At 47.4% G+C, this 12,885-nt stretch overlaps 1 protein-coding gene across 1 annotated transcript in view; it reads right to left on the bottom strand.

The window, feature by feature from the left end:
- Positions 1 to 1,781: 1,781 nt before the first annotated feature.
- LOC107115410 (olfactory receptor 52B2-like) overlaps positions 1,782 to 12,885 on the bottom strand; it is a 40,138-nt gene continuing 29,034 nt past the window's right edge. The window contains exon 4 of the mRNA XM_015417115.1: positions 1,782 to 2,116. Coding sequence (XP_015272601.1) covers positions 1,782 to 2,116 — 335 coding nt within the window. The remainder of the gene's footprint in view (positions 2,117 to 12,885) is intronic.

The following is a 12,885-nucleotide window of genomic DNA, read 5'->3' as shown; positions in this document are numbered from 1 at the left end:
TTTATATCACGGCATGAATTCATATCACCAGATTGGAAGCAATTGCAGAAATGGCTCTAAACTCTGACCCTCTCAAAAAGTGTACCATATTGTATTCCTATTGCTTTAATAATTTATCTCTACCTTAACGATATGAGTTACCATTTTTTATGACACTTTAATGTACTATAAGTAGCACTAAAGAAGAAATCTGGGACTCCTCTTCACATGGAAATACACTGTCGATTGATTGTTCATAGGTAGTTTTGTTAAACTGCTGAATTTCATTACGCTTTATCCTAGTTGTACTATATTGCACCGTAAAATGCAAAATGTTTTGCATTGATGTGTCACTTTAATGTTTACGCAACTTACAATAAATCTTTTTCCACACTCTGAGCATTCAAACGGTTTCTCCCCTCTGTGGGTTCTTCGGTGCTGTTGAAGAGCGCTACTGTGACCAAATCTCTTTCCACATAGCGAGCATTCAAAAGGTTTCTCTCCTGTGCGGGTTCTTATATGCTCCTGAAGATTCTAACTCTGACTGAATCTCTTTCCACACTCTGAGCATTCATAATGTTTCTCCTCTGTGTGTGTTCTTTGGTGCTGTTGAAGAGTGCTACTGTGACTGAATGTCTTTCCACACTCTGAGCATTCAAAAGGCTTCTCCCCTGTGCTTTCATGAGTCAGTGCTCACTTCTTCAGGTATTCTTGGAAGCTGCCCTGAGCCCTGCTTGCAGGGAAAGGAGCGACTCACGAAAACGTCTCCCCGCCACAAGTTTTGCTAGTCTTGAAGGCGCAACTGGACTCTTTCTCTTTTCTACTGCTACAGACAGACTAACACGTCCACCCACCTTCATGTCAGGCTCTTGAACAAACTTACTCTCAACAACACTCTCTGGACAGTGATTTGTTTACTGAGAGATGCACATTTGTCAAACCTCCCCCCCCACAGTGACTCGTCCAACCAATCCATCCATTCAGCCTGCCTAAATCTCACACAAAGCATTATTCCTTACCACCACCTATGGACCTAGAGCTATATTATCTATGACAGGCCAGCTAGCAGAGACAAGCTTTCCAGGTTGTTCCACATACTTCCCTTTCGGAAGGCCTCTTAGGAAAACAGTTCCCAAGCAGTTAAGCAAAGCAGTTTCTCGCACACTCGTTCTCTCTCTCATCTACCACCACCACCCCATACCCAATTGCAGGTCATGAAACCGGAACACACAAAATTCATGGCAAACGAGGCTCCAGTTTGACGCATTTCATGTCTTAGGTAGCTTTTCTTGTTTTCCTGTTGCTGAGGGCCTCTCATTCCCCCCTCCTTTTCCTCAGGCCAGGAGACACCTTCTCTGACTTGGGTGATGGGCACAACACTGGCCTCAGTTGCCCCTGGGCAAGTACACACACATGAACGCAGGAAGGTGCCTTACGCTGAATCAGACCCTTGGTCCACTGAAGTCAGTCTGGTCCACTCAGTCCGGCAGTGGATCTCCAGGGTCTCAGGAAGAGGTCTTTCCCATCACCTACTGCCTGGTCCTTTTGACTGGAGATGCCAGGGAACTGAACCTGGGGCCTCCCGCATGCCAAGCGGATGCTCTGCCCCTGAGCCACAGCCCCTCCCCAAGTAGTGGGACAGGCCTCAAAACGGTGTGTTGCTGTTCAGTATTTTGATTCATGCCTCATCCCAACCAGTGTTCCCTCTAAGCTGAGTTAATGTGAGCTAGCTCACACATTTTCGCCTTAGCTCAGGAAGGAGGATACACTTGCGCTAAGTCAAGCTTGGCGAAAACCTTCCCTCAACCCAGGGATGCCAGAATGTGGCTGATGATGGGCACGGGGTAAGAGTGCTGTTGTAAGGCACGGTTAATAGTGCACTTATAGTCAGCACAAATTCTTACCGACCCGTCTGACTTCACCGGCGTCACTATAGGAGTTTCCCATTTGCTAAAGGGAACCGGCTCAAGCACCCCCTGCTCAATTAGCTTGTCCAGCGCTGCTTTGATCTGGGGCTTAAGCGAAATGGGCACCTTCCAATACTTCAATCGGATCGGGGTCACAGATGGATCGAGTTCGAACGATACCGGGGGCCCGTTGTACCTACCCAGGCCGCCCCCAAACACATCAGGGAACTCTGCATACAACAATGCCCATGTATTCTCAACAATGGTTGTTCACACCAGTAATTGCAATACCCAGGCGTTCAAACGAATCCAGGCCAAGCAAGTCAATCTGGTCCCCCTCAGCAACCAACAGAGATAATGTGGCACATTTTTCCTTAAATTCAACATTGAATGTATCCCTCCCCGCTAGAGGGATACGGTTTCCCTGGAATCTGACACCCAGGTGTCCGCGGGCTTCAGCCGCCGTGGACTCTGGCCGGGCTGGGGAATCCCTGGGAATCCGGGCGGCGGGGGGAGGCTGCCCCACAGATTCCCTTTAGAGAGGGCGCCAAAGTGGTGCTTAGCCGGGTTCCCAACCTCAAGGAGGGACACAGGTCCTCCCAGGACTACAAAGGCCCCCCCCTCCAGATGGCCGAGATCAGGCCCACGGCACGGGAAGGGGGGGGCTCGATGGCTTTGCCTCCCGTGTGTGGGTTCTGCCCCCCCAGCAAGCGGGCCTTTCCTGGGATGCAGGGCCCCCCCGCAAATGTGCAGGGATTCGCCACCCGGGAGTTGGCAATCGTGGCCCCCTCCCTTATGCATCCCCACCCCTCGGGTGCCAGGAGGAGGAGGAGCCCAAAACTCACTGGGGGGGGGGTCTCTGGGGGGAGATCCAGCTCTTTGCTAAAACTGACTGGCTGGTCTCCTCCGTGACGCCCCGTCGCCCCCTCCCCTCCTGCGGGACCTTCCCCCTCGAAGGCGGCCGGGAAAGTTCCCTCCTCACCGGGGTTGCCAGCTCCGGACTGGGGGATACCGGGAGATTTCAGGGGGTGGAGTCTCTGGAGGGGTGGGGGTCGCTTTACAGAGGAGCTTCCACCCTCCAAGGCAGCTCCTTTCTGGGGGGGGGGGCTGAGATGACCTCCGTAGCCTGGAGATCCGTTATGAACCCCCGGGCATAATGCGAGAGGGACGATACCTGTGGACCGATCATGGATTCGGGCTGACCAGGAAACCCGCCCCTGGGCCACGATGGGCTTGATATGTGACTTGGTGGTGTGGTGACCCAGTGCAGAACACCCCCCCCCCAAGGATCCCTGCTTTGGAATCATGGTTGTGCGTCACCCTGTCGCCAGGGAGCCATGGCTGCCTCAAAGCAGCAGCTGCTTCAGAATCATGGTGTCTTGCATCTGTGTGTGTGAGTGCGTGCCCCCGTGCCTGGAAGTCAGGGCGACCTCTGGCAACTTCCACTGGGGCGTGGAGGACGTTCAGAGACGTGGCCTGATGGCCTGCCTCTGCCTCCCGACCCTGGCATTCCTTGGAGGTCTCCCCTCCAAGTACTTGCCAGGATTGGCCCTGCTTAGCTTCCAAGATCTGACATCAGGCTTGCCGGGGGTGCCCAACTCAGGGCTGATCCGTGATTTCTGGGGTGCCAGCCGTGCCCATGGACACCTTTCAATACTTGGGTGTCACCTGAAGAAGCCAGCCGTGACTCAGGAAAGCTCCTCCCCTGCCCCACAAGTTCCATGAGTCTTCTCTGAGGTCCTCCTGGCCTCTTGCTCTTTCCGGCTGCTCCTACCGAGAGACTAAGATGGCTGCCCATCTTCCTCCGTCTGCAGACTTGGCCACTGCATTGCTCACCCATCGTTCCAGATAATCGATATAAATACATTAAATACATTTGGCCCCCTTGTGGGACCCCACTGCTTACTCCCCCCCCCTCCATTGGGAAAACTGTCCATTCATTCCCACTCTTTGCTTCCTGTCTTGGCTGATTTATGGTGACCCTGCCACAAAACCAGGCGGTAGGTTTCCTAGGCAGAGGATGCTGGAGGGGGAGAGAGGGGAAACTAAAGATGGAGGAGCAGGAAAATACAGGCGGGCTAAAAGAGAGGGTGTTACGGGGGTCTTTCAGCAAAGGGAAATGTGACATACTGCTGGATGGGGGGACTGAGATGCATCTCATTAGTCCTTGCCGGTTCCCACTTGGAAATAAATAAATACAGAAGTCCTGAGATTTCTGCACCAATCAAACACATCTCTTTGAAGAACACCCCCCCCACACACACAAAAAAACCATTTAATCCTCATAACTATCTTAGCCTGAAAATGTGAAATGTGCTTCCTGTTGTAGCTGATTTATGGTGATCCTGCAGGGTTTTCAAGGCAAGAGACATTCAGGGGTGGTTGGCCATTGCCTGCCTCCAGGTCACGATAACCCTGGTATTCCTTGGAGGTCTCTCCCATTCGTGTACAATCCAGGGCCTGCTCTGCTTAGCTTCCGAGACCTAACAAGCCTGGGCCATCGATCCAGCTCCGGATAATAGCTGAGCCACGGCATTCTGCACCAACTGGACTTTCTGAATGGATTCTGAGGGAAGACCCATGGACAGGGCATTACAGCAGTCTAGTCTGGACGTCACCGTGGCGTGGGTCCAGGTGGCCAGGTCAGCCGTATCAAGGTAAGGGGCCATCTAATGGGCTAGGCTGAGTTGGGAGGAAGCATTATGTGGAGAGGTCTTAACTGGCTTCTACAGCAGTACTGTTGGATCTGATATGACCCCCCCGGCTCTTAACTCAGTCAGCAAAGGGGTCAGCCGAACTCCACCAGAAGTGCGGGGCATAATGACATTCAGGATCTCCACCTTCCCAAACAACATTACCCCTGTCTTTTCACGGATTAGTCTTCGCTTTTAGCCAATCTCCCCCACCCTAGCCCAACAGTGACTTAGGATTTATGATGCCAGAGAATCCACTCTCCAAAGCAGTCATTTTTCACCAGGGAAACTGATCTGTGTTGTCCAGAGTTCAGCTGTGATTCTGGGAGATCTCCAGGCCCCACCTGGAAGCTGGCAACCCTAGGACCCTGGCAGCAACCACGGGGTGAATTCACACCACCTGACCTGCCTGACTTGCCTAGGACTGCCTCCTGGATCCTGTCCAACCACAGACGCCGCCCCAGGAAAGGCAGTACAGTGTCCTGGTTAAGAGCTTCAGAGAACCATCTCAGAGACTCAGGTGCTAATCCCCATCTCGTTGTGGGAGCTCACTGGGTGATTTTGGGCCAGTCACACACTTTCAGCGTAACCAACTTCACAAGGTTGTTGTGAGGATAAAGAGGAGCAGAGGAGAATGATGCAAGTTCCTTCAGTCCCTACTGTGGGGAAAGCCAGGGAACAAATACAGGAAGGATAAACGTTGCTGAAGATGAGAGCAGAGAAAAGGCAGGTTGGTGAATGGCCGGGAAGGAGAGAAGTAGTCAGGGAAAGGGGAGAGGATACGGGGGCTGCCAGGAGAAGGAAAAGAGGGGGGGGAAAGTGCAGGGCCCCCCCCCCCCGGGCCTTGAGGACTCCCTGCCATGCAGGTCGGCCTGGCCCAGTGGGCACCGTCACAGACCTGGGCCGTCCGTTTCCCAGGCAGAGGATGCTGGAGGGGGAGTGGGGGACAGCTGAAGACGGAGGGGCAGGAAAAAGAGGCTGGCTAAAAGAGGGGGTGTTACGGGGGCCTTTCAGCAAAGGGAAATATGAAATACTGCTTGGGGGGGGGAATGAGATGCAGCTCATTAGTCCTTGGCGGTTCCCACTTGGAAATAAATAAATAAATGCAGAAGTCCTGAGATTTCTGCACCAACCGAACACATCTCTTTGAAGAAGACCCCCCCACACAGAAACAATAATATTTAAACCTCACAACTATATTAGCCTGAAAATGTGACTGGCTAAAGGGCATCCAGAGACCTCCCAAGCCTACTGTGGATTAGAACCCAGATCCACCAAGTCCGTAACACAACACACTGGCCCTTGAACTTACCTGACCCACATACTGGGTAAGGGTCATTCATGGAGATCAGCCACGGCCCCAGTGCGCGTCTCAAGCATCTGCAAGAGGATTTTCGATTTACAACTCTCTACACAATTGAAAAAAGACGTCCCACACTAACCTTTGACACATTTAATGAAGCCCAGCAGATTAAAAACCTCTGCAAAACAGAAAACACGAAGTCTGGTTTACCTCATACAAATAATTGTCGCTCTAAAGAGCTGTAACCCAGGGGTGTCAAACTAATTTGTTATGACATAAATGGAACTTGGTCGGGCTCAGCCATGTGTGTCATAAAATGTCATGCCAGTTGGTGGGATTATAAACTCTATAAAGGATACAGACAAACACAATTAAAGATAATTTTTTTTTACTTAAAATACAAACATGCTTAGAACTCTTGCAATTTTGGGGGGGCAATGCAATTTTAAAAACAAAACATCAGGATAAAGTACAAGGATCACAGCAGAAACTAAAAATATAAACTAAAAATATAAAATGCTCTGAGCTTAGGAAAACATGAAATAGCTGGGCAGGTTTCTCAGAGTGGCAATGGCTCTTCAGTCTTATGCCCCCCTTTGGCTGTGGGTTCCCAGGTCAGAGTACCCACTCAAGTCCAGTCAGAAGACACAAGCTGGCTCAAAACATCAAGTGTTTCTTCGCAAGAAGACAACTTCAGCAAGCAACAGCTTCAGCTAGCATACAAGCACTGGAAAGTGAAACTACCTGAGTTCCGCTCCATTGAAATACATTGCTGCACAGACAAAGCTGCAAAGAAAATGCGGAATGTATCTTCCATTATGGCCTCTGGGATCAGGTAGACTACTCTGGGACTGGAAAGACAGCCACCAGACAGAAATGACAGTCCCTGAGGATAGAGTGGAATTCCATTCCCAGAAAACTGCTGCTGCTGCTACTCCCAGGGGCTGTCATTCCACTCTGCGCCCTGTCATTCCAGTCCCAGAGCACTGTTTCTATTGCTAGAAACAGTCCCAGAGCAGCCTATCTGGATGCAGAGACCTGAACAGAAAATCCATCCCACATTTTCTTTGCAAGCCCAGAAGACCCGGGTGAGCACAGGCAGGGGAGAAAGAGGTGGGAGAAGAAAAGACCCGCAGGCCAGATGAAAGCCACGGGTGGGCTGGTTCCGGCCCACGGGTCATATGTTTGACACCTCAACATCACCCTTCCTTAGCTGAGTTCTGTTTTCTCTGATTCATAAAGAAATACTTAATCTAGTGTTCCCAGATGCCTGAAGGGTAGGGGGAATTCAAAGGGACCTCGGAGGAGTCAGAGGTGGGGAGTGGGCCTTGGCCCGGGGCTTCCCCCAGGTCATCTCTAGTCCTTGGAGGGGGGGAGGTAGTCAGAGGAGGGAATCTTATTTCTCCTTCCTGAATCTCTCTGGGAGAACCTGGGGAGTCAGTGGGGAGGAAAACTGGAATTGGAAAATTTACGTCCCACAAGGTCCACCTGCCAACTCCATGGACACCAGTCCATTTCCACAATACTGGACGATATTTGGGGTGTGGTCCTGACCCTCAAGAGCTTACTGAGTTGTTGGGTTGGGGGACACAGAGTTTTTCATTTCAGTCCAAATAAATCCCACTGCCAGAACTCTTTGGGCTCCAAGGTGGTGACACCCCAAAAAAGCCCACAGCAGGCTGGACTGGGGAGGGATCAGGGTTGGGTAATGCCTCTATAGGACTGGTTGTCGGGTTAAAATGTTAGTGAATGAAGGATGCTGGATGGCCACACTGTGTTAATGCCAGTAGCAGAGAGGCTGTAGATATCTGTTCGCCTCAATTTGTCGATTTCCTCACAGGATTTGGGAAAGGAAACGTTTTTGCCAGTTTTGTGCATGTCAGAAACAGTTAGATTGGCAGACAGTGTGAAGAGGCAAGTTTCACAGAGGAGAGCAACTACTAAAAAGGCCCTCCTTTCCACACTCTGAGCATTCAAAATGTTTCTTCCATGTGGGTTCTTAGGGTCCTCTTGAAGATGACAACTCAAACTGAATCTCCTTTCACACTCCTAGGATTCAAAATCTTCTCCCCTGTGTGGGTTCTCTGATGCTTCTGAAGACTGCTACTCACACTGAATCTCTTTCCACACACTGAGCATTCAAAAGGTGTCTCCCCTGTGTTGGTTTTTTGGTGCAGCTGAATATGGGCACTCCAACTGAATCTCTTTTCACACTGTGAGCATTGAAAAGGTTTCTCCCCTGTGTTGGTTCTCTGATGCTTCTGAAGACTGCCACTCTCACTGAATTTCTTTCCACACTGTAAGCATTCAAAAGGTTTCTCCCCTGTGTGGGTTCTGTGATGCTTCTGAAGATGGCCATTCTGACTGAATTTCTTTCCACACTGTGAGCATTGAAAAGGCTTCTCCCCTGTGTGGGTTCTCTGATGCTTCCGAAGACTGCCACTCTCACTGAATTTCTTTCCACACTGTGAGCATTCAAAAGGTTTCTCCCCTGTGTGGGTTCTTTGGTGCCGTTGACAATTGCCCTGTGACTGAATCTCTTTCCACATGCTGAGCAGTCAAAAGGTGTCTTCCCTGGTGTTACGGGCTAGAATGCAGGCACAATGAGCGAGGGATAGTCCAAGTCCAGACCAAGGTCAAAGCTGAGAGGTAGCAAGACAGGAACCGAATAACAGTCCAAAGCCAAACCGAAAGTGTAGTCATCAATGCCGAGGTCGAGGAGCCAAGAGTTCAAAGCACAAACCGAAAGCGTAGTCGTCAATGCCGAGGTCGAGGAGCCAAGAGTTCAAAGCGTGGGTCAGGAACCGAAACACAGGCGAGGTGGGTGCGGAAGCGTTTGTCAAGCTGACTAGTTGCTGGCACGAGGAACTAGCTCAGAATGGGGAACTAAATACCCCTCAAGGCTGCTGTCAATTAGCGTTCAACGCATGCATCCCAGCTGCTCCTGGAACTCAGGGCTGAAAGACCGCCTGTGCACAGGCGTGTCTCCCTTCACCGGGATGCTAAGTCCTGCCGGAGCCAACTCCACAACCGTTCCACCTGCGGAGGCGACTCCGGGGGGGGCTGTCTTCCATGCGTAGTTCCTCCTCAGCTGTTGCTGGGACAGGCAGTAAGGATGCACCGATGGGCTCATCGGGGACAGGTGCGGGTTCTGCTGAGGCCGGGAGTTGATCCTCAGCACCACTCATGACACCCGTGTGGGTTCTCTGATCATTCTGAAGACTGCCATTCTGACTGAATTTCTATCCACATGGTAAGCATTCAAAAGGTTTCTCCCCGTGTGGGTTCTCTGATGATTCTGAAGACTGCCACTGTCACTGAATTTCTTTCCACACTGTAAGCATTCAAAAGGTTTCTCCCCTGTGTGGGTTCTTTTGTGTGTTTTTTTAATTTTTAATTGTTTTTCAATAATAAGAAACAACAAAAACACAACACAACAAAAACTAAAAAGACAAAACAACAACATATAACTATATAACAGTATATAGCTATCTGTTACACAAAAAACAAAAACAATATCTTAATACGGTAATATTTCCTTTTGCAGATATCTTCAGTTCTTTTCAATTCCAAACTCCTATCACATTCTACTAAACATTCCTAATTTATTCATTTGCCCTATAACCCGTAGTCTCCAGCCAGTTATAAAACCTCAACCAGTATTTATCAAATTTTACCATATTCTTTTCTTCAATAATATAGGTCAACCTTTCCATTTCTGCTATATCCAGCACTTTAAAAATTATATCTTTTTTCGTAGGAATATTTTCCTCTTTCCACTTCTTAGCGAAAACAATTCTTGCCGCTGTTAATATTTGCATTAAGAAGTACACTTCATTATTTGAAAACATCTCAGGTATCATGTTCAACAAAAAACATTCTGGTAACAGAGATATGCTTTTATCTAGTACTTCATCTATCAACTCTTTCACCATTAACCAATATCTTTTGGTCTTGGTACATGTCCACCATAAATGAAAAAAAGTACCAATACAGTATTTACATTTCCAGCATTCCTTTCCTAACTTGTCATTAATTTTATTTAACCTGGCTGGTGAAATGTGCCATCTATAAGCCATCTTTACTACATTTTCCTTCAATGCGCTTGATCTTAAAAATTTTATATTTCTAGTCTATACTTTGTTCCACTGTTCAGGACTGATGTTACTCCCTATATCTTTTGACCACGCAAGCATTGCAGGTTTTACCTGATCCTCTTTCATTTTCCAATTTAACAAAAATTCATATGCCTTTTTGATAAATTTTACTTTCTTATCAAGCCAAATTTTATCTAATTCCGTTTGACTCGTGTATATACCTATTTGTTTGTCTTTTAATCATATCAATCTTAATTGGACTTTTTCCCACCAAGTAAGGTCAGTACCTCGTTCCTTCAATATCTCATCTGATAAAAGCTCACCCTTCTTATCTATGAGGTCATCATATCTCCATCTGGTGTATTTTATATACAGTGTAGGTAACACAAACGCCTCTATGGGAGATATCCATCTAGGTATTTTTGTATAATAAGCTTTAATCTCCTCCCATACTTTAAACAGCGCCCCTCTAACAGTATGTTGCTTAAATGACGCTAACACTGTGGACTTACTGTACCAGAGATAAAAATGCCAGCCCATCGGGATGTCATGCCCTTCCAAATTCACAACCCTTCTGTCATCTTGGTTTATCCACTCCCTAATCCATAGCATCGCCGATGCTTTATAATAAGAACGCCAATCCGGGAGCGCTAAGCCTCCTCTTTGTTTCTTTTCTTGTAAGTATTTTAATTTAATCCTTGGTCTCTTTTGCTGCCAAATGAATTCTTTCACAATTTTATCTAGATCTTTAAAAAAATCTTGATTTCTTAAGATCGGTATATTTTGAAACAAAAACAACACCCGTGGCAGTACGTTCATTTTCACAGTTGCAACTCTCCCAAACAGAAAGATGTGCATATCCCTCCACCTTTCTAAGTCTTTTTTAAAATCAAGTAACACCTTTTTATAATTATCTCTAAATAGCGAACAACATCTTTTCGTTAAATAAATGCCCAAATATTTTACCTTTTTTTGTACTTCAAATCCCGAAACATCTTGCAACCTTTTTTCTATTTCGTCCGAACAGTTTTTAACTAGTATCTTTGTTTTCATTTTATTAACTTTTAAACCTGCTACCTTACCATATTCCTTTAAAGTCTCTATAAGATGTTCTATCGTAACTTCGGGTTCTTCTAAAATAAATATCATATAATCGGCATATGCCTGAACCTTATATTTTTCCCCTTTATTTTGCAGGCCTTTAATGTTTTCATTCTTCCTAATATTTACTAATAGTGATTTTAAGGCAAAAATAAAAAGCAGTGGAGACAGGGGGCAACCCTGCCGAGTCCTTTTTGTATTTCTATTATGTTTGTTTCTTGACCATTCACTATTATTTTCGCTGTTTGTCTTTCATAAATAGCTGAAATCAATTTCAAAAAATATTCTCCACATCCCCAGTATCTTAGCTTTTCTAACGAAGATTGCCACTCGTACTGAATTTCTTCCCACACTCTGAGCATTCAAAAGGTTTCTCCCGTGTGGGTTCTCTAATGCAGTTGAAGACTGCCACTCTCACTGAATCGCGTTCCACACAGTGAGCATTGAAAAGGTTTCTCCCCTGTGTGGCTTCTCTGATGCCTCTGAAGATTGCCACTCGTACTGAATTTCTTTCCACACTCTGAGCATTCAAAAGTTTTCTCCCCTGTGTGGGTTCTCTGATGCTTCTGAAGATGGCCACTCTGACTGAATCGCTTTCCACACTCTGAGCATTCAAAAGGTTTCTCCCCTGTGTGGGTTCTCTGATGCTGCTGAAGATGGCCGCTCTCACTGAATCTCTTTCCACACTCTGAGCATTCAAAAGGTTTCTCCCCTGTGTGGGTTCTCTGATGCTGCTGAAGATTGCCACTCATACGGAATTTCTTTCCACACTCTGAGCATTCAAAAGGTTTCTCCCCTGAGTGGGTTCTTTGGTGCAGTTGAAGATGGCAACTCTCATTGAATCTCTTTCCACACTGTGAGCATTCAAAAGGTTTCTCCCCTGAGTGGGTTCTTTGGTGCAGTTGAAGATGGCAACTCTCATTGAATCTCTTTCCACACTGTGAGCATTCAAAAGGTTTCTCCCCTGAGTGGGTTCTTTGGTGCAGTTGAAGATGGCAACTCTCATTGAATCTCTTTCCACACTGTGAGCATTCAAAAGGTTTCTCCCCTGAGTGGGTTCTTTGGTGCAGTTGAAGATGGCAACTCTCATTGAATCTCTTTCCACACTGTGAGCATTCAAAAGGTTTCTCCCCTGAGTGGGTTCTTTGGTGCAGTTGAAGATGGCAACTCTCATTGAATCTCTTTCCACACTGTGAGCATTCAAAAGGTTTCTCCCCTGAGTGGGTTCTTTGGTGCAGTTGAAGATGGCAACTCTCATTGAATCTCTTTCCACACTGTGAGCATTCAAAAGGTTTCTCCCCTGAGTGGGTTCTTTGGTGCAGTTGAAGATGGCAACTCTCATTGAATCTCTTTCCACACTGTGAGCATTCAAAAGGTTTCTCCCCTGAGTGGGTTCTTTGGTGCAGTTGAAGATGGCAACTCTCATTGAATCTCTTTCCACACTGTGAGCATTCAAAAGGTTTCTCCCCTGAGTGGGTTCTTTGGTGCAGTTGAAGATGGCAACTCTCATTGAATCTCTTTCCACACTGTGAGCATTCAAAAGGTTTCTCCCCTGAGTGGGTTCTTTGGTGCAGTTGAAGATGGCAACTCTCATTGAATCTCTTTCCACACTGTGAGCATTCAAAAGGTTTCTCCCCTGTGTGGGTTCTCTGATGCTGTTGAAGATTGGAACTCTGACTGAATCTCTTTCCGCACTCTGAGCATTCAAAAGGTTTCTTCCCTGTGTGGGTTCTTTGGTGCAGTTCAAGACTATCTCTCCGACTGAATCTCTTTCCACACTCTGAGCATTGAAAAGGTTTATCGAC

Source organism: Gekko japonicus, unplaced genomic scaffold, assembly GCF_001447785.1.
Source record: "Gekko japonicus isolate JY-2015 unplaced genomic scaffold, Gekko_japonicus_V1.1 scaffold3426, whole genome shotgun sequence".
Classification (NCBI taxonomy): domain Eukaryota; kingdom Metazoa; phylum Chordata; class Lepidosauria; order Squamata; family Gekkonidae; genus Gekko; species Gekko japonicus.
This window is presented reverse-complemented; position numbering and strand designations above follow the sequence as displayed.